This window comes from Cygnus olor, chromosome 18 (assembly GCF_009769625.2).
Source record: "Cygnus olor isolate bCygOlo1 chromosome 18, bCygOlo1.pri.v2, whole genome shotgun sequence".
In the NCBI taxonomy this organism is placed as follows: Eukaryota; Metazoa; Chordata; class Aves; order Anseriformes; family Anatidae; genus Cygnus; species Cygnus olor.
The window spans coordinates 8,191,773-8,214,595 of NC_049186.1; the positions used below are offsets into that span (position 1 = coordinate 8,191,773).

General features: G+C 37.1%; 1 protein-coding gene across 1 annotated transcript in view; it reads left to right on the forward strand.

Moving 5' to 3' along the window:
• ANKFN1 (ankyrin repeat and fibronectin type III domain containing 1) overlaps positions 1 to 22,823 on the forward strand; it is a 104,193-nt gene that overhangs the window by 46,021 nt on the left and 35,349 nt on the right. The window contains exons 3-6 of the mRNA XM_040530641.1: positions 1,130 to 1,331; positions 7,167 to 7,377; positions 11,632 to 11,826; positions 13,307 to 13,420. Of these exons, the coding sequence (XP_040386575.1) occupies positions 1,146 to 1,331; positions 7,167 to 7,377; positions 11,632 to 11,826; positions 13,307 to 13,420 (706 nt within the window). The 5' untranslated portion in view covers positions 1,130 to 1,145. The remainder of the gene's footprint in view (positions 1 to 1,129; positions 1,332 to 7,166; positions 7,378 to 11,631; positions 11,827 to 13,306; positions 13,421 to 22,823) is intronic.

The following is a 22,823-nucleotide window of genomic DNA, read 5'->3' on the forward strand; positions in this document are numbered from 1 at the left end:
CCAAAGAGCAGGTCCAACTGCAGGGTGAGTATTTAGTAAAGAAAGCTTTTATGATTGTAAATAATAATTAGACTCTAGTCCTGCTGTCTGGTTTGCTCACATGCAGGCTGAGAGACCAGAACAACAAAGGCACAGGATTTGTATCATAGTACAAAGAATCTAAAGCTTATTTCCAGGAAAAGATAGTTTGAAAGAGTAGCCAGGTTTACTGTTAAAACTGTGACATCTTTGATAGAGATGTTCTGCCTTGGAAATCCTTACATGACCTTGGCAGGGAAAAAGGAAATGTGAAGAAATTGTGCATTTTTGTCACTTTTTAACTTACAGACATCCCTGAGGATGGAACTCAGTTCCTTCAGTATGGAACTGTAAACAGCAGCACTCAGGATCCCAGATTATTTTAACTGTAAAATATAGCATGTAAGGTCTTGGTTTGCAGTACCCTGAACACTGTTTGGCCTTTGGAAGTTTAAAGTAAAAATCCATGTATTTCTCATAATGCCTATAACAGAACCTAAACAGCTTTTCTTTCATTTATTTGCTATAACTTCATGCCTTAGTAGTCCTGGTTACAGAGCAGGTTCTCCCCTGACAAATGTTCCTCAAAACTCTAATAACAAGAAGTGGTCTCTGTAGCAAAGAACTTTCAGTCACCTGTCTTGCCCTGGTTGTGCTTGTGTCAAACTTAAGTCACTTGACCAGTTCAAAAGTTCAGTAACCTGATGTATTCCCTTTCGGTTACTTCAGTTTTGTTCTGGCAAAATGTACAGGTTACCCTAACAGTATAGTAACATTTACAAAGTCTGTTTTCTGCATTACCAGAACTCACTCTGTCAAGAGTCCATTTCCATCATTAAATGAAACTCCTTCTTACACAAATTAGGTAATAGTTCTGAAGTGGTCTATTTTTCTATCCTTAATTCTCCCTTGCCATAGATATCCATGGGACTAATTCCTTAAAGAGAGAATTGTCATTGAAAAGGCCTAGAAATATGCTTTCGAGTATTCTAAAACTGTGTGTGAAAGGGATTTTTGCCACAGAAATCTTGCAATGTGTTTCAGTGATACAGTTCTAATCAATGACATTAGTGTAGCAAAACCTTGTTAAACAGCTGTTGTTTTCTTCTAGGAACTACTAGGTGAAAATGACACAGCAAATGCATAATTTAAGTCTCCTCCAGACTAAAAAGAACAGCATGCCATCTTCTCCAAATGCTGCAAAGCGGTTGTATCGGAACCTGTCAGAGAAGCTGAAGGGGAGTCATACATCCTTTGACGAGGCGTATTTCCGAGCTCGATCAGACCGGCTCAGTCTCCGTAAGACCTCAATGGTAATTACTTGATATTTATCAAATTGCCGGTTTCCTTCCTATTAATCTGTACACTTCTCATCATCTTACTTCGCCTATTCCCTGACTAGTGCTGTACATTCTTCTCAAATTTAAAATTATGATCCTGTGTCTGACCTTCCTGAAGGCTGAAGAAAAGCTGCCTTACATTGGTGTTGCTTTATTTTAGGAGTAAGGCCTTAGCATTAAGGTTGGTCACAGACTGTGATGGTGTTTGCTAGATAAGATAGTGAGAAAGATTACACAGGAAGCAGTAAAGCGTGGGTCCTCTACACTAGTGACAGAACAGAGCCAGGCATCCTAGTGCTGGTACAGGAAAACATGTAAGCACCTGCTGGTCTTAACATTCAAGAGCACTCCTATTTATGCCAGTGCTGGTAAAATTACACAAAACATATCACATAGATTTTGAAGAATGGGATGTTCCTGAAATAATAACAGTACAAGATCAGTGCACATCAGAATTTTTTATATTTGCTGGAGCAAGATGAACCTGCTGTTGATATTGCCATAACAAAATAAAGTCTCCTTTTCTATAAGTAGGAAGAACAGACACATCCTTCAGTCTCTCCACTAATGAAGAGCAATGACCTTTGCATAGTAGCTAACAGCTGTGCTCTTGTGGCAGTGTGTTTCCAGGTGCCTTTAGTTTGGAGATCATTTGAATCTGGACCTCTATTTAAATGTGAACTGTGGGAAAAGATCTCTTAGGTCATCTTTTCTTGCTACTATCCTTCCTGCCTTTTTCTTTTGAATTGCAAGTTTGTCTGTAACTGAGTGAAATTTAAAAATAAACTAGCGCTGGGGACCATGCCAGAGCAGACTGACATGTAGACTGAATGAATGCCAGTCTGTTAGCATATCTTCTGACCAGTGTTTCTCTAAATACACACTTCTAATTATGTATTTCTTCAAATATGGGGTCTTCTGTCATACTTAACTGATGAGAAATGACAAATGAGGATAGCCCAAAGACTGAGGAGCAGCACTTTGATGAGGCTTGAATCCTCTGCTATCAACAGAGCTATTTACTTACAGTCCCACTTCTCTTCCCTTTTCAGTGCAGACCTATCAGGCTGTGGAAGCGCCTATTCAATCAGTCATAATGAGGAGAATCAATTATGCATTGCTTTTTTGATGGTAGTTTAATGGAATAGAGACTTCAGTTAACTTTTTTCTCTCAACCACTACACTGCTGTAGGAGTGACACAGCTTTTGTCGCTGATGACCTACTGTGGGCACAGGCACCACTAGGTATTACCAGTCTGGGGTCTGAGCTGGCATCTGCAACAGTCAATGAATAGTCTCCCGTTCAACTCAAAAGGCTTTGAAAGCCATTCTGTCTATTCTGCCTAGTTGTTTTTTTTATAGTTTTCCCTGGAAATAAATGGCAATGAAACAGTCAGTGAAGGGGTGGAAATATTCCAGGTCAAGTTGCTAGCTGTTGTATTTTCTAATCATTGAGTTTCTGTGGTATAGAGGCAAGTCAGTGACTAAAATCATGTCTCCAGACAAGTGAACAACATTTGTTAGAACTTGTTTTCTTTCAGCTTTGGCTAGTGAGGAGTTTTCTTTCCATTCTCTCTTGCTGTGCAACACTTTCCATTCAGTAAATTGTTGTCTTGCTGCAGACATAGCAATGTCCCAAAATAGCTTTATTCTTGAACTCATGTTTATCAAAACAAGACTTTGCAGAAACTACTTTAACGTTTTTTCCAACTCCAGTAGCACATAGTGGACTTTTTCAGGCTAACCTAGAGCAAATATCTTGAAAGGGGTACTTCATTTTAATTAAGCTACATAAGATTGCATTTCTAAACACTCCAGCACTGAATCACTTACTGGAACATAGTTATTACTTACTGCAAAGCAATACTGTAGTTCTTTTCAGTATATACATTTGTGCACTAGTGTAACACCTAAATAAATTAATCACATAGCACAGCCGTCTAGCTAATGATTAGGGCTACAAGACTGAGTTAAGGAAAAAGAAATGCGAAAATTATCCCTAAACTATACCTGATCGTTTTAAATGTGATTCTGTTTCTCTTTGAGTTCAATGGTTTTGTCTTTTCAGAGCAGAATAAAATTACCTAGTAGATGTAAATGAAGGTAGAAATTAGAAGGTATTTTTAGTATCTGTGACTATATCAACTGGACTGAAATCGAGCACATGGGACTAAATACGCTACATCTTATCCCCCATTTGAATTTCTTACCCCTGGACTGTAAATGTCTGAAAAATGTTGCAATTCTAGAGTCTTTTATATAGAATATGATCAGCTTTTGGAGAAAACAATATAATCTTCAAACATGTTTTTCTTATCTATGTGAAAGCAAATAGTTGTGGAAAAGTGAGTGAGTACTGTAGAAGGTTTTCTAGGCTTGGAGAGCTGGGCTTGGTGCAGGCTTCCAAATGGGGCAATTTACTAGCATGGCTGAAAACGTGGTAGATATTTTGCTGTCTCATGAGGATGTTTTTTGACTGAAATAAGTCTGTTATGGTTAGATGTGCGCTACTATGTGGACAAGGGATACATGAATGCCTAGTTAGAAACATCATATCACAATTCCATGTTTTTACACTCTGAAGTTACTAGACATGCCAACATATTTTAGACTATTGGTTGCGTCTGAATTGTTCATTTGGAAAACCTGATATTTGCAATTTGGTCTCAGAATTGTTTGCATTGGATGAAGTAGGTTGTAAACTTCATGCTCTGTTTCTTTTTTAAACGAATGCAGCCTTTTCAATCAGATTTCTAATGAAATGAAGAAATAGAAATTTTCTTGTATCTTTGCATTTTTGGTGAAACATTCTTGCCAACAGATTTGCTGGCAAGAGTATTTATAAGGAACTAACTTAAGCACGTGCTTAGATTTGGTTCAGCAAATGACTTAAGGAGAAAACTTCAGAAATACTTTAGTTATTTGGTTTGGCAAGCAAAAATCTGAAGATGCATTCTTAAAGACATCTAGGCAGGTCTAAATCTTGACAAATAATCCAAAAATAACAAGTCAAATCGAAGTTTGGAAAATAATTTTAAAGGAATCATTCAGATAGGTAAACTCTTCTGTTAAAGTATATGTAAATATTTGGAAAAGGACCAAATGCTTTTGTCAGCCATATCACTGAGTTAATTTCAGCTGCAATGCTGATTTTAGCTATGCTTTTATCATTATTATCTAACAGGTTTTTGTTTGATTTTGTATAATGCAAGAAATTTCTGATATAGTACAGGATTTATTGAGTTTCACACAGAATTGGAATTAAAGCCACATAATGGTATTCAGCACTTACAGTAGTGTTCTACAAATGCTTCGTCATTTAAACTTTATGCACAATCATAAGGACAATTAAAAGAGGATGACTATTCTGATTTCAGAAAGGGGAGAAATTGTGCATGAACCCACTGCCACAGAAGTGAATATTTGATCTGAGACATACCTAATTTCCTGTCCTGAACTCCCACCACAAGGCTGTCATTGATTAATATCATCAGTGCTACCTTTTTCTTCTACTCCCCAGCTGTTTGCCAGTGTTTCCTCAAATGAACTTAACTGATAGAAATGGGGACTAATGCAGTCATTCAGTTTACTTCAACCAATTCCCTTTGTAGTAAGCTATCTGTGAATTCACTCTTAAGTAAATTTTTCTATCTGTGATCAGCTGCAAGAGTAATATGATTTTGTTTGCTTTCTAATTGCATCAACATGGATATGCTTCTGAAGCATAATTCCCCCTTTATTTCATAATACAACTCTATAGGAGAAGTTCCAAAATCAGTAAGAAAAGAATTTGAAATGGGCATAAATTAAGATGAAATTAATGCTTTTTAGAAGGTAGATAAGATAAATATTTTTGGAGAATTGGTGAATATATTTTGCTTTTCTAATCATTCATATGAAAAAAGTCTTTCACTTCACAGTTCTGTATCCATAATAATGAAACTTCAAAGAGCAAAAGACCAGAACTTTTTTCCTTCTTCAAAAGTGAGTTACCTTTTCTATTTAATTGTTTAAAAGGTAGATTTCCAAGTCTGCACTAGTCTCCTTAGGTTCAATTTATTGTCGCACAGTTCATTTCATACTCAAATATTCCTCTAACATAGGTGTCTCATTTCTCTATATTGAAAATTTGGGGTACGTCTTATGTATATTTACTTGTTCTGCTGATCCCTAATATTCAGTATATTAAAACTTCTAAGGTAACATCATTTTGCAATTTCTTACTGTGATATGAATACTTCATATGCAAAGCAGTAGACCAAAAGTTTACTGTCAGGCCTCAGACAAAGTGTTTAAAGACATTTTTAACTTCAAGCTCAACTGAAAAGAACTGAACAAGTTCCAAATTGTAGCTGTGGACTCAAGTTTTCAGAACCACTTTCAAACCATTAGTCTGTTTGTTTTAGGAGGAATTGAAAGATGTTCCAGGAGATCAGTGCTCTATCAGAAAGTATTGTTTCACTGAAGGCAGAACTTAAGCAGAGGAATGCCAAATAAAATTGCATCAATTTAAAAAAGGAAAATGAGGTGTTTTAATATGGCTGAAATGTTAATGTCTAATCACATTAGAAGATGGTTTCAATTCAGAGATTAGTTCGTATCATTAAAAAAATATATATTATTGTATAAGAATTGTCACTGTGGTTCTTCTATTGTGGGTTTCAGGATACAGGAAACTAGCTTACATAATGTATCTGGATCACTTTGTCCCTTATGTATACAGTTCTTTGGTGTGCCTGCTGGCACGATATGCCTACATAGATCTCAGTTCCTTTATGTGACCACATGCTGAGCCCTCCTTGCTTAGCTGGGCCTCTTGCTTCTACTAATTCTTTCTTAAGAGGAAAAAAAGAAACACCACACTATTGGGTAATTATGGCAATGGGGCGTTGGGAAGGAATTTAAAGAATCTTGGCAAATAACATGTCATTACTGTAGGCTCCAGAATGATGTTCTCATAACAGAAACCTGCAGGCTGTGCTACCCTCCTGCACCTGCTTCTCCCCAGCTCATTTAAGAAATGATAGGTTTCTTTGTATTTATGGTTCTTTTATATACTTGTCATCAGTAAGGAAAAAGGTTCAGTGGATCTCTCTGCTTGAGAGCTGCTGCCATGTATGTTCTTGATTTTGCTTGCTTCTGTGCTTATATTCTCTGCTGTTCATACACACTTTTTCTGAACATGCTCACTGGACAGTTATTTTATTCAGTCTCATTTCTACTTTATTTAAAGATGATGTATTTCAAAGCTTCTTCCATTTGCAAGTTAAATGCAAAAACATAAGGACCTAGAAATGACTGAAGTGTTGGAGTGAACAGTACCTGTTAATAGCTTACACTGCACCTGTGCAAGTTTTTCTCCAGAATGACTTATTTGATTTGAATTTCGGTTACTTGGGTTTGTATACCCCAGATTTTAACTTTAAATTTAGAGATTGAAAAAATAAGTAGCCCAACACCTTGTCAGAATCATAGTCTTTCTTCCAGTTTCACATCAAAAACATATAATATTTCTTATATGGTTCAATTACAGGACAGGTTTCTAAATAAGAGCGAGTTTGTTTTGGATTTGTTTGAATCTCGTCTTGATCTTACTACAGCCATGAACCAAGTTTAAGTACACAACTCTAGAGGCAGAGCAAGTTCAGTTTTGTTGCAAACAATTTCCATATTTCTAGCTGAACATAGGATGGGGCCGAAGGTTCAATATTTTATAGTAATCTTTCAAAACTCAAATTTTCCCAATTTATTTTTTAAAATACTGACACTTGAAAAGTTCTACTGATTTTTTTTTTAAATGGTACACAGAATTTCCAGTGCAATGAAGCTATGTTTGAGGCCGTAGAACAGCAAGATCTGGATGCTGTTCAGATTCTTCTTTATCAATACACGCTGGAGGAACTGGACCTGAACACACCAAACAGCGAAGGACTAACTCCATTGGATATTGCCATTTTGACAAACAATGTCCCTATTGCTCGGACTCTTCTACACGTTGGGGCAAAGGAAAGCCCACACTGTAAGTAAAGTACACATACTGAATTGGTTTAGATAATTGCCTGTAAGATATTATGTTTGCTATTGTTTTAGGAAATTAATTACATTACACACAAAATCTGACTGGTTTTATCATGAAGATAATCATACCAGCAATAGCACCACAGTGCTCGAGGACATTTGCAGAAATATCTCTTTGTTGAATGTGTGCTCAGCAGATAGTTTTTGATACACCAACTGATCGGTCAGGTTGAATTTATAACCTAATGAATGGTGGGGCAGCTGAGTTAATATCAACGCTGAGAAGAAATCTTTAAAAATATGGAAACAGGTACTGAGCGAGTGGCTGATACAAGATCATGGCATGAAAATGGAGATTGTCATCCAAAATGAAAGGATTATGGGTTATCTAGGCTATGATTTATTTTGATTATTTTGGTCTTGGTTATGCTGCCTTCAGGAGAATGATTGTGTTGAAATCTATCATTTCCATTACCTCAGATTCCTGCTCATAACTCCTCATCCCTGGTCTTCAAATGGACTAAAATTGTAGTCAAATGAGACTTCAAAGTTCTACAGAACCAGAGGATATCTAAGCACAAAATAGGCCTTCACGCATTACTAGAATACCATTGTTGCTTATAACTACATATTGTAGTTATAGAACTATCCTTTGTATTCCTTCATGGGCATTTTTATGCACAATTTGTGGGCTGGAGGTTGACTTACCAACCCAATTAATCAACCGTAAACCATGACACAAACTCTGACGCCTTACTTATGTCTAAAAATATACCAATGTATGCGAATTTGTTTCAAACTGTCAATGCCTATATTTAGGACATTCCCAGCAAGGCTATAATGAGACTGTGTTTGAGGGGTTCGGCCACTGCAGACTCTGCCATTAATTTGAAGTTAGTTAAATTAACAACATTTAGTGCTGGCATGTCAATCTCAGTGCTCCAGGAAATTGCACCTTGAGGCTACTAACATTGCCAGTTTTTTCACTGCAGTGTGTGTGTGCGTGTGTGTGTGTGCTGAGTTTTTTTGCCAGACCCTCAGTGTTGGTACACCTTTATTGCTTTTCTATGTCCACAGCACTTATATTATCATTTATTCTGGCCTCCTTTAACCTTCCCTGGAGATTTTTGCATAGTGTAGCTGCTCAGTGAAAAGAGTTTTTTAGCTTTATATTTATTTGTTTATTTTTCTGTCATGGTTCATGACTGAGGCTTTAAAAAAAAGTGTGACAGCATTTAGAGTACATGATTGACTGCTGAAGCAACATTCATTAACCATGACAAATCTAGAGGAAAACACAGTCTTGAGTGTTCTAAACAGCAGTAAAAAAGACTAAACTAATTTTTCATTGACCTCATCTGTAAATAAATGCAGTCTGATGGCGAGCAGGGGCAATCATAAATTAGTATTCATTTCCTGTAATTAATGCAAACATGCCTATGAACACAGAGAATATGAATACATAACCACCTCATTTCCATTTCAAAATATACCCACCAAATTTCCACTTCACTTATCTTGATTTTTAGCTTTTCAGATTGAAATAATGGTTGAAGTATTCTCAATAAAAAGCAAATGGTTTTGTATTTGTTGGTGGTGGTGGGTATTTTTCTTTTTTTTTTTTTTTTTACTTTAATGATTTATGATTGCTACTTAAGAGCAAAATGCAAAAAGTTGTTTTCAGCTCTCAAAACAAAGGTCCAGAGCAACTTTGTATGTGACTTAGTTCATGTGGAACTGACAGTGGTCACTTTGTTTTCTCTAGTCTTTCTGCTTTGCTTTCTCTATTTAACCAAACTTGCTAGAATTAAACCCATTCTGTTTGTATATCGGGCCTTCAGGAACATGATTCAGCACCCAGCGGGAGCACTTTCATTTCTCTGGTGAGTGAGTGGTGAGCAATTGAGAAAGACTTCTCCAGGCTTAGTAGGATGGGGGGGATTTCAAGGTAAAATTCTGACTCACACCAGTTTTGGGACAGGACACAAGTACCTCTTAATCTGATTAAGTGATTGCATAGCACAAATGCAAAGACCTGGGAGACTGCAAGGTAAAGAAATTCCCCATTGCAAGTGTACACTGAAAGCTTCCTACAGGGAAATCTCTGGCATCAGTGACCAGTGACCCAGCTGAAATCTCATTATAGCCCCAAAGCTGTAGAAAGGATCTGAAGGAGAGAGAGTTTCCAGCTGTATCACCTGGACTGCTGCCTGCAATAGGCAGAACAGCAGATAAAGCAACAGAAAGTAAAACTATGATCTTCATTTCCACATGGAACTCAGACTGTATAAATCTTAACAAGAACCTAGAATCTCTTAAAGTAAGTAGGATCAGAAAATACAACATTTAGAATATTAATTTAGCAGGGAGGAGGCAAAACTTTTGTTGTTGTCAAAGTCTACTGTTATCAATCTTTTCAGTTATCCTTATTCATCATATGTGGCTAGTCTTATTCATGTGTCTGGCTAGTCTTATTCATGTGAACCTAAATATAAATTAGATTAAAATTTCCAGTGGCTGATTTGACACATTTCCAAGACCTGACAATTGTGGATCAGAGAGGAACAGATCCTCAGTGAGAACTTGAACCAATGCCAATTCACAATCACCTGAAGATCTAGCACATAAAATCTCCTTTCTCAGTCCTGTTGTGCTATCAGATGTGTTGCATGCTTATTGTAGGCATGAAGCCAGGAAACCCTGTCACCTTTGGCCTCCCAGTAAACAGCAGTTTTGAGGATACCAGCAGATTCCAGTAAGCCTGGCCATATGTCTCTGATGTCCATATGAAGAATGATCAAACTTCAAGAAGGATGGCTACAAGCCAGCTTCTGAAAGCAAAGTCTAAGAAACAAACATTCTTCAAAAACAACCTTTTGGATGTCAGAGGTGTTGAGTAATTCTTCTCTCTCCTCCTGTAGTTTTAAAGATCCCATGGCACTTTTCACATTTATATGTAGCATTATACTTAGATCTGATAAAACTCAATTGTGATATTGTAATGAGAGACAGTGGGCAAAGTTAAAGCAAGAGAGGTTCAGACTGGATAAAGCAAACAGCTTTTTCACCATAAGGACAGTAAAGCAGTGGAACAGGTTGCCCAGAGGGGTTGTAAAGACTCCGTCCTAGGAAGGTTTCACGACCAGAATGGGTAATGCCCTCAGTAACTTGGCCTGACCTTGTAGCTGGCCCTGTTTTGAACAAGAAGTTTGGTCTAGAGCTCATAAAGTGTTTTGATGTCAAAAGCCAGTCCGAGTATTAGTCCCTTATATGGCACAGTTTGATGTTTTCAGAAATGGTTACTGCTTGGCTTATGCAAGTAAATGATCAGTGCAGCCTGTGCAACACTGCTGCTGTTCCTATAAAAACCTCAGGGAAACTAACAGCCTGCATGTCCCTAGACAGCAACACCCTATTATTGCTAAGAGTAGTGACTTGTGCCAGAGAAGAGTCTTGGACAAATAAGTCTTTTAAATTAAGACTATTTCAGAGTTCTTCTGAAAATTACCAGACACCACAGAAAAGTTATTTTCTGTGATTTCAGAATTCCTTTTGTACATTATATCCTGTATATTGGACATCAAATCAGTTGTTGCATTTCTTCTCAGATTAAATAGCTTTACAAATCCTATTTTCTAATCTGTAAATAGATTTAAACAATTTCAGACAAAGAGCAATTCTGAAAATAGTGCTTGATTCATCACATTTCTCTATATAATCAAGGGGCTGGGTTAGGGCAGTTTTGTAGACTTGGGCTCAAATCAAAACTTTTTTATTTTGTAATCAATGTGATTGTCATTTTTACCTTTATATAGTACACAATAGTTCATACAGGCAATCTGGACTGCTAAATTTTTAATTAAAATTATTCTGAGCACTGGAGAATAACAATCTCCACGCGTCAAACTGCTCGCTATCTGTCAAGTCTGTCAGAGGACTAATTAGATATTACATGGGCAAAACTGAGGCACAAGTAAAACCTGGAAAGAGAACCATTGTTTCCCAGCCACAACCCTTAAGCATAAAATTCTCATTCTTCACTTTGCCAATTAGATCTCTCTTGTAGACATTTATATATTGTATGTGTTTATCAATAACCAGTACCAACCTCCAATCAAGCTGATGATAAAATATCTATTGGAAAGCAGAGTGTTCAAAGATTTGACCTTACGTGGGTTACGCTGGAATTCATAAGGCCACAATTTTGTCATGTGAGTCCCTCAAGCAATTTTTTATTTTTCCCTTTTCTTGGTAGTTGTTGACATGGAAAGCAGGTCAATGCATCTGAGTACATTGGTTCAGGAAGCCCAGCAGCGAGTTACTGAATTGTCTGCACAAGTGATGAATGAAGGCCTTGGTACAGAAAACACAGAAAAACAGAAGCAACTAAAAGCATGGGAATGGAGATACAGGCTATACAGGCGCATGAAGGCAGGCTACGAGCATGCTAGTAAGTAGAAGAAAATAGTTGCAAAGTTCAAGACAAGAACTCTACAACTGAGAACACTGCCTTTGTTGAGAAAGGGTGCTCTAACTGATCCTCACAGCACTGCTGTGAAGTAGATGAATGTTAGGATGGGAAAACTAAGGCATACACAATTAAATAGTCTTCCACAGAATGAGAAAGAAAGTGTTGTTAGGACCAGAGAGGACCAAATATCTGAGAGCAGCAAGCACACAGCTCCTGAAGGGAGTGGGCTGTGTAAAACTGATGAGATGAGATCTACAACTCTTGGTTCAGAATCTAATGATTCTGTCCTGCTTCTTTCACTTCACGTTTACTTCTGGATTTCATTTCATGTAATCAAAGTTTAAAATGGGACAATTAGAAAAAATATATGAATGTGGATAAAAAGGGAGGGGAACATTAGTCTTTTTTTGCTGTTGTTTTATTCTGATTTTTTTAAACATTTTTGTTTTAAAATAATGGAGTTGTTCTAAACATTTTTTTAAAAGGACTATTTTTCATATAAAATCATGAAAACATAATTTTATTGTTAGCATCTACATACAAATTTCATCAGTGTAGTCACAGATTTGGCCACTTTAAACAGTTCTGCAAGTGAGTCTACCCAAAGTAAATGTGAATTTGGGCCCGTGGGAAGGAGTAAACAGGGCTGAACTGTTTCACATTTAGATCTTTTAGCTCTATCCTATTAAATGAAATATAATCATTGCTATAAACATTTTTGCAGCCATCTCTATATATGTGTACTTACAAACAATTTTCTCAAATTTATTGTATTCTAATATTACTTCTTCAAGAGAGATGCAGTGCTCCTTGTATTAGACATTATATAGCAAATACAGCAGTATTGTAAGTTCATATAATGACTTTTTTAAAATCGGTTCCAGCAGTAAGTAATGACATTGTTTGATTTCTGAATTGAGTCTGATTGATATTCTTTGAATTAAACTTTTTTATTTTTCTCCAAAATGTTAGGCCTCAACTGACAAATGTATTTTGGAACTGCTGCATTGAAACATTTGTGGAATTTGCAATTTCTGCATCACAATAATGTAAAAATGTTTTCTGTCATTTAATATATTTGAGTTTGTTAGTGAAACCATAAAGGTTTAATTAGCTCTTTGTGGTTTTGTCCTTTCTCTCTCCTCCTACCCACCCCAAGAGATTTATAGGGGCTTTTCATTGACATAATTAGCATGAATCTGTTTTATTGGGTTACATATATGCAGGAAGATATTTTTAACTGAAAGGAGCCAAAAAGCATGATAGAAGCAAATGGTGTCTGCAGCATATTGTTAGCAGGAGCACTAATTAAAATTCTCAAAAGGTAGAGAACACAAACACCTACAACCCAAAGCTCACAATAGCAGGGTGATTTTCAGTGGGTTCTTTGAAGACTCTGAAACATTGTTTGAATAGGATTTGTTGTGCTGAAGAGCTGATGTTTTCTCTTCTCTCCCAGGAGCCCCTGAGGCGCCAACCAATGTCTGTCTCATGGTAACAAGCAGTACATCACTCACTGTCACCTTCCAAGAACCTCTGAGTGTCAACTCAGCTGTGGTGACCAAGTATAAAGGTACTGGATTTAGACATCTTTCATTTACCTTAACAACCTACGAAAATTTGAGGGCCAAATGAGAAAGGTGTTTTCACTAGAATTTAATTATTTTCACAATAAATAGCTGTAGAAGTTGTATTATTCCTCAAAGACAAGACTTTATTAAAAAGGAAAAATAAATTAACCAAAAGCTTTCTCCTTGAGTGCTTTGAAGGAGTTTGCTTGACTTACTGTGGTTAGGACATCAGCTCAGTGACTGGATTGAAATGAGCCAGCTATAAAACACAGGCTAACTTTTGGTGCCTGTGGGCTTCTGAAACTGTGTGTATCCTTGCAAATGCCAAACCCACACCACCATTGCGTAAAGGAATGCCTCTGGAAGCTGATACTTCTGGCAGAGGCATCATACAGCCCAACTAATTAGCTATTCCAGGGCTGCCACATCATTCTTGGAAGAGCAATACATATGGGGTGGCACCAGTTAGTTGCAAAGTGGAATGAATAGGAAAATGCTTTCATCTGAATGGCTCTGTTGAATAGCAAATAGTTGCAAACCAGAATTTCTCTTTCACAGAAAATCCCAATATTAAAAAAAAAAAAAAAAAAGTTTTATCAAAGATTGAAACAAAAATGAGAAATTTTAAATTTTAAAAATTCCTCTTTAAAGGAACTTGCAGGTTTTCTAAAATATTTGGAACAGTAAGTTCTTCAATGTTAAGTGCAGCAACCAGCAGCCTTCATCTTCAGTAGGAGCCTGCATCCTTCCACAGGTCAAGAGACCTGAAAGCACTGTCCTGAAGATCCAAGGCCTTCTTTGTGTACTCCAGGGGAATTGGAGTGCAGAGCCTGAAAGAGCCTGAAATTATTTCCCACTGTGTCTCTCAATGTTTCCTGTTGTATCTGTTCCTTTGTATTAATAACTAAAACCTCATTGTTATAGGTATTTGTACCTTGGATTTCCATTCACGTAGTAAGAACCATAATGATTGGGTCCAGATCAGTATATTTCATGTTTCTGTGTGTAGGTGTCACAGTGATTGCTTCAACAGGAGAGGTTCAGAAAGCTGCAGTCCATCAAGTGCCCAATAGTTCATGGAGTTCCTCTGAAGGCGGAACACCTCCTTCACTTCAAGAGTTCCTCTTGAAGGCAAACAGGCTCCACTGTCATCAGGCACAAGCACACAAAGGAGTACATGAGTTTATTTTGGAAAAGGCACATTCTCAATCTTCTCTCCCTACTTCTGATCACAGATGCCAGTCATCACTGGATATGCCCAGATATTTTTTTTTCATAGTGCAAGGGGAAAAAACAAAAACAAACAAACAAAATGCCAGACGTCACTAAAACCATCAAAGTGATTCCATTCCTGATAGCCTCAACAGAAGGGTAAATTACTGTATTACACCTAGTCAGCTGTGCAGTGCTGCAGGAAGTGTGATTTGCAAAAACATCAAAGCCCTTTAGGAGCTTAAATCTAATTTTCAACAATGGGTTGGGTTGCCAGGAAACTAAATTTCATTTAAGGGTTTCCTACTGCCTGATTTACCTGTGAAAATGATACTTGGGCTCCTGAAACACTTAAGTTCTCTTGAAAATATCAGCCTGCTCTTTGTGATATGCAGGTTTAAACAACCCTGAAACACTGGCCACATTCTTGTTACAATAAATGCTGATATTTTCACAATAAATGTTGATATTTTCACAATAAAGCAAATTCCCATATAGAGCTGATTTTTAAATCAGAATACTACAAACAGTTTGTAAACGTTGTGGTATTTTATCTTGCTTATTCATTTGGATTGTCTGTTTCGCACCATGTCAGTTCTGTCCTCTTCTTAGTAAGCACAACATTACGAGAAATTTAATCCAACTTGACCTAACTTTCTAATCAGACTCGGTAGCCTTGCCGTCATATTTTGAATTACCCTCACTGGTGATCATTTTATGCTTTATCAAGTTGACAGTTAGTTCTGCCAGAATGTTCTTTTTTAATACTTTATCCCAAGAGACTCACATATTTATGGTTAGATAAAAAGAAACATCATTAATAGCTGCTTTTGGTGACTTTCGGGAATTAATTAAGCACTGGTTGTAGAATTGTTTATTACATTATGGAGTGAGATTCTGTGTGCTAGTTTGAGCGGTCATAAAAAGAAACATTCAAATGATCTCTTGTAGGAATGATTAGAACCAGCTAGCAATTACCCTGAAAGGAGAGCTTGATAACATTGTCTGAGGATCTTTTTAGTCACATGTATAAATCTCCTATACAAAAAAAAAATCTAAGCATTTTGCTAATTCAGGGACAAAAATAAAATGTTAGGTTTTATTTTGCTCAATACTTTACCATTTCTTTTTCTAAGCAAAGAAAAAATCAGAAGCATTTGTAGCAGTGTGTAGGGAATACCTGCTCATTAACAGAAGCTAATAATGTTCTTTTCTATGGACCAGAATTATAGGGGATAAAAACTGACATCACTTCTGTTCAGTTTAGTTTAGTTCCCTAAAAACATTGAGAAGCTGCCAATTCCTTTTTTTTTTTTTTCTCTGTAATTTTTTAAACATATTTTTCCAAACTTTACGTGCTCAAATGTCATTTAGAAATTAGGCTTGGAACGTTATCTAACTGTCTGTTATTTTCCTGTGTGTGATCTTTTCCCTTGTTAGCTGTATGACTTACAAATAATAATACAGGAGAATAATACTTTGCACTCACTCTCTAACCACTAAAACCATCTCACTTCATTAGAAGATTTAATTTTAACCACACACAGTAAATGAGTATTGACTTTGGTGTCCCAGCTGGATGGCAGTTCAGTGACTGCATTCTGTTGAGCCATTGCTTTAAGGAGCCAGAGTATTCTCTACTTCCTCTCCTGGATTGTTGTTTAATGTTGCAGGCACCATCCTAATGGCTCCCTTCAGTTTCCCTCCAGAGAAGGCTACAACGTGGTGGTGGCTGATGTGAAATGATTCCTATGTATATTGTAACTTAGTAAAGTGTTTTGAGGCTGGAAGCAGACAGGCATGCCATAAATCAATAATAATAGTAATAATCCACTCCATGCTACAGAAAGATTCAAAGCCAGAGACACCTCACTCCAGCCAGTTTTAGGAAGGATGTGAAGCATCGCTATAATACTGAGAAGAAAAACCCATGCCCTTGGTTAATCATGCCCTAAAGCCAAACTTTACATCCCATCATGGGAGTACTTAAGACCTGCTTTAGTTTTACATTTTTGTAAACACAATCAAAATGTTCCACATTAATATACAAAATAACGCTACAGTTTGAAGCTAGGGTGAATCTTTTTATACAACATTTTGTTTAAAGTGTTGTGTTGTTACTGCATGATATGTTTTTACCCTAGAGCTATGCTACAGTAACCATCTTGATGCAAAAAATCCCAGCAACAACATAATCTACCTAGGTTCTACTTGACTCCTAGGAACATCTCTATTAGAGCTGACTAGTAAACACTTGGTAGGACTTCTAAGACTGGTTGTCTTTCAATAATGAGCCTTTCTGGGGTTCACAGGTTCCACACAACACATACACATAGAAAAATCAGTTTATTTAAAGGAACAAAATATGATGATAAGTAATTTTATTGCACTTATTTTCTATGTATTCTAAACCTGGTATTTATTTTGCTTTTACAGTCAGTAAGTACAGGTTAACCTTGTCTTATTGCATACTATTTTTCATCAATTTTCCATTAGAAATAGTCATAGTAGTGGTCTGATCCCCAAGTATAGGATAAGAAAGAAAAATGGACACAGTGCTGAACATTACCTACTGGGAAGGACCACTATGCAATGGAAAATCTCCATTTATATTTTATTTACAATTTTTAAGCAAACATCTATATCCCCTTTTGGAGAAAAATGAAACAGCTTGTATAACCAAAGTTGAGCTAATTTATTTAAGAGCCTGGAACTATTTATGTTTGAAGAGAGAGGAAGACAGAAAAAATCTGAGACGTGTTTGATGTAGCAAACAGAGCTGATCTTCTCTCTGTTTGGATGTAGCTGTGGACTTGGATGCCAAGTTATTTTCCAGATTGTGATGCTAAGCTGTCTAGGCTGCTTTAGCCCTTGTTACCTTTTTATTTAGTTTGTTATTTTAGCAGAATATTTCATGTTAGTCTGGATTGCCCAGCTGCCTTCTAGGATTTCTGTTGGATGGAGAGAAGATTTTCTATGTCAGGGTAGCTTTTCTAAAAAATAAGAGGCAGACAGCTTGAATCAGGAAAGATGGAGTTATGTCTTGCTTAAATTTTGACAAAGTCACTTCCTGCCTCCTTTCCTCCAAGGCAATTGTGGTTCATTTCAGAATTTTTTGCTTTAGAGTAACTTAAATTGTCTTTAAATTACTGGTTCACTCCTAGTTAGAAATGCATTAGCCTCAGTATGTTGCTATAGGATGGCCACATGATATGTGTCAGTTATAGGCAAGTACTTTTATCCAGCAATTTGGTGCTATCATTGGAAATCTCAACCAAAGGATTAAATGAGCCACCTTTCATTAAGGGCCAACAACTGAGATTATGAGATGAGGAAATTCACCAGGTTGGGCCTGTAGGATATGTGTTCTGTAGCTCAAAAAAGTCAGTATTTGAGATTTTTAACTGACATCTCACTATGTCAATGGAAGTCTTTCATTGAACATTTTGGTGAGTAAAACCTCAAAGATTTTACAAAAACTGGCTATGATTTTCGTGTGATTCTGCATGTTTTACATTCAAGAGCAGTACTTTCACAACTAAATAATCCTGTCAGTTTGTGTGTATCTCTGTCCCTGCGAGCATGTACAAACACTCATATATTGTATGCTTTGTAATTTTGTATTTGATTTGTTTATCAGTAGTTGAATTGCCATGTTTGATCGAGTTTGGGTTTGTTCCATAGCAGGCTTCCTGCAGTGATCCATCCAGTATTGCACAGTGGGTTTCGCTCCAGACAGATTTGGCTAGTCTAGTAGGTAGAGTTTACACAAAGACTAAAGTGCATATATTTACAAAATCTCCAGCTATTTTTTTTTTTCACTTTGGTGGCAACTAACTGGTCACATAGTAGTATCAAAGGTGAAAACAGCAAGCCTCTGCTTTGTTTGATTTCCAGAAGAACCTTGGTTATGGAACTGAATGCTTGCAGAAGTCAATCTTAGGTATGAAATTGTGTTGCTTTAACAGTAATACCTATGTATCTTCGAACAGTAGATGCTACATCACTGCTTGATCCTGTTCCAATGTATAGTGGATTTGACTACTATTCTGCTTTCAACTTGATCTTGAAACCTTTTTCACTTATTCAAAGTTTCTTTGTATATTCTGAAACTCTTTCTTTCTTTCCCTGAAACAGTTCTTGTTCCATAAAATTGAAAGAAAATACTTTCCATTGTAAGACATTTGAATTTATCCTGCTGAATAGGTGTGGTCTGATATTTTTTACAGTAGTTCATTTATGGCATTTTATTAGGTCTCCTGGGCACTTTATTTGCACGTTACATTTTGGTAGCTAACAGGACTGTGCAATTTGACTTCTATTTTTATGCCTAGCAAGTATAAAAATGTATAAATGTTAGAACAAACCTTTCTATTTCTAGCTCCTGTTAAGGTTTGTAGTAAGTGTTGAACTTAAAAAATAGTTCTTAAACTTTACATTGTTTGCTGTGTATTTAAAAGTACCTTTGAGCCTGGATTACCTACTAAGTGATGGTGTAGTTATCTAATGTAGTTGATCAGACAGCAATTACTCAGTCCAGTCATTCTTTCCTTCTGCTTTGTGTTTTATAACAATTTTAAACAGCAGTCCAAGATGAATGGCTGTGGGAAAACCCAGACATATAGACTCTGGTTTTGTCCATCTTTGGTGACTAAGAAAAAGGCTCATACCTCGACGTTGCTGAATTTTAGACATTATTTTACTTTTTATATTTGCTTTGATTTGCTAGCATTAATATATAATTTTAACAATGATTTGCACATGGCTAAGCATTAGAGCTTCCAGTTTATGCATCGGGCATAGGAGAGGTGAACTTCATGTAGTGTGGCAGGTCTGGAACGCAAGGCCTTCAGTTTCTCTCATGAAGGAGGTTCCCCATTTAGCAGATCTTCTGATCTATGGGTTTGGAAATGCTTTCTCACTGGTGACTTACCAACATAAGCTGCTAATAAGATAGATAAGTCAACAGAATATCTTAAAGGGATTGTGGCAACGTGTTCCTAGTCTCCAGTTTGTCTGAAGTCTTCTCTGATCCATCATGGACTTCTCTTGTTCATTTACAAGGGTCTAAAACTAAGCCATTTTGCCTCTCCAACCAGAACTTGATACTCTAGTGATTAGATCAGACCCACAGAACTGATAAATAAACATAAAGTTGGAATCAGGTCTTTGGATCTGCTTCAAGCTCTTACCTTGTGTGTTGAACATAAATTGCAGTGTTTACTGTTTTCATGCATGAGTGCTCAATTAGTTCATACATGAACACCCAATCAATTAATGCATGAGCACCCAATTAATTTATTAATAATCGCCCAGCTGGCTCACACACGAGCACCCTAATAACTCATGTCTGAGCACCCAATTAGTTCATGCATGAGCACCCACTAATTCATGCCTGAGTACTACGTCAGGCATATATTGACAGATTTCGGTAGCCAGGGGCCGTGGGTGTTGGAGGAGGCCAGGAACTGGAGGGTGCTGGTCACAGCTGGCCCAGCTGGCTCTGAAACTGATGGAAAACCCCATTGCCGAGTGTAACCCTCTGGTGGAAGCAAGGGAAGTTGAGACTAGGAAAGGGGTTGATAAGTATTTGGCTTAAGTTGAGCCTGGGAAAGGGTGTTTGCTTAAGTGATTGCTTAATTGTTTATGTTTTCTTTCTTCTCCATCTGAATTAGTGAATAGATTAATTGGCAATAAATTAAATTAAGTAAAAATTCTACAAATCAAGACTGTTTTGCTTGTGACACCTGGCTGCAGTGCTAGGGAGAGGTGAAAAGTCTTTAAATTACTGAGGGAATTAGCTTATAAAGGAATAAAAGCCTTAACTTGAGTAATTAACGTCTATTCAGCAATGTCCCTCTTTAAAAATATATTACAGGAGAACCAGAGGAAAAGCAATGGAATCCCATTAAGCAGATTAATTGAATTAGGGTTTGCATATTTACTTTCTTTGTTAACAGTGCTATGCAGTGTTCCAGTTTGTCTTGTACATTTTGATAGGTGACTTATTTGTTTGCATCTGACCAACTACTCACTATTAATTAGATTTTGATGTATTATATTTTGGGAAGAAGCTGAACCTAACCCATGCCTGCTTCACACAAACGAGTTGTCCTTACTTTCATAAGCTCCCCTGCTGGCCTTGGTTGCACAGATTACATGAGTGAAATGTACCCACTGGGAGTGGAAATTTGCAGAATCGGAGCCAAGCCTGCTATACCTTCCTAGGGCGTGAAGTCTTTGCATAAGAACCCCATTTATTCTCCAGTCCCCTTTCACAGTTCTAGCATGTATTTTCTCCCACTTTTCTTTTCACAGCCAGACTGGGTGATGTTGGTCATACCAGGGCTGAGACACAAATCTTGGCTGTTATTATAATGCTATGTTGTGTTGTAGCTTTTTGACCATTGGCCACATTGGAAGGCAATATTGCCCCTTTATTTTAAAGTGCATGAATTGAGTATTAAAAAAAAAAAAAAAAGATACATGGAAACACATCAAAACTCCTCTGTACGGCTGGTATGACCTGTCTCCCTGCTATCATTCTTTGCAGAATTTCCAAACGTGAGAGGCATACAGAGAGCCTGAACTCAAACCTGCAAAAATTGGGTTCCTTTCCTAATTCAGCCTGGAAGGGCAGGTCAAGGGAGTTAGGAGGAGCTGACCAAATACTGCAAACAAAAAAAAATCAAGAACATTTTTCTCCATCTGAGCTGGTGATGTTGTGTATACCAACACACTGATTCCTCCTAGCTGCCTTGTTGCTTTAAATTGGCAAGACATTATGAGTATAAATTGTTATAATTATTTCATAAAGATCAGCAGGCAGAAAAAGATGATGTGAAGGGATTTCTGGCATTAGGGCTCTGTTTCAGTTTTACATTTCAAAGGAAGCTATTGAACAATGCAATTATTTGTTCAGAGACCCTTGGGAACACAAGCTAAGATCACAGAGTCCTTCATCCTAGGCTCTGGACACAGGAAGGAAAGGAAGGAGAGAGAATCCTTGCTGCATAAAAATCTGGGTTAAAAGTCATAGTGGCACAGTGCTTTGCCCAAAGTCACACAGCAACTCAGTAGCAAATGCAAGAATAAAATCCAGAATCCCAACTCAGTACACTATTCAGTAAACACCATCAACTTAGCAACATAAGTTATATTCCTGGGTCTAATTAATCTATTCAGCAATTCAGTGAATAATTTAAGTGCAAGCAAAAACAAATGCCAAGAGAAGTGACAAATTCTGCTGTGGCTTGGGCTATTTACTTTACGCAGGAGAAGGTGTTTTCCTGACTGAATCTACAAAAGAGTCAGGAGGTGTTTTGTACCATCACTTTGTCTCTTGTCTGTCTGATAAGCCATTTAAGGCATATTCAATATAACAGAAATATAGTGACTGGAAAAGAAACAGGTGAAAACAAACTCACCCCTTTATTTTAAAGTGCATGAATTGAGTATTAAAAAGAAAAAACACACTTGGCCACAAGTAGGTTGCATAACTTAAGCCAGTCTAAAATTATGTGCCAGCAATTTACATGAGTTTTATGTAACTGTTTATACTGCTGTTTATTTAAAAATTACTACTTATCTTGGCTACCGCAGCAACACATCGTGCATTTGCTAGCTCTGGAATACAGGGCACCTTCATTAAAACACATAGTCACCAATATATTAAACACACAAAAAACCCCTGCTCTGACATAACGTGAAGTGTCAGATGGAAAGCCGCAACAGCGAAGACATTCAGCTTTCATGACAAAGCAGGCCTTTGGGGTGTTCAGAACAGGACTGGAACATGCTCCATCCTTAATTCACCCAACAGCTCTCAGGTCCTTTACAGCGCAGTTGGTACAGTCTACAAGACCAGCTCTTGTTCCTAGGCTCTTATAAAGGACCCTCTTCATCTTCAGGTTTTTATACTTGCATATTTTTATATTGAACTTCTAAATTGCTGAAGCAACCAGCCTTTTGTTCTTTCTTAAAGTCCCAAGTACTTCAGAGTTACTCAGATAGCTGATACTTTTTGTTTACTACCAGAGCAGTCTCTCCCAACACTCTCTTGGAAAGGAGGCAAAGATTTAGCAATGCCTTCATGATGGGTTGCTCATTCACAAAGTTGCAGGGATTTCTCCCTGTCTACAGTAGAATTATTAAGAGATGAATTTCACTATGTTTATGATAGGTTTGCCTGAA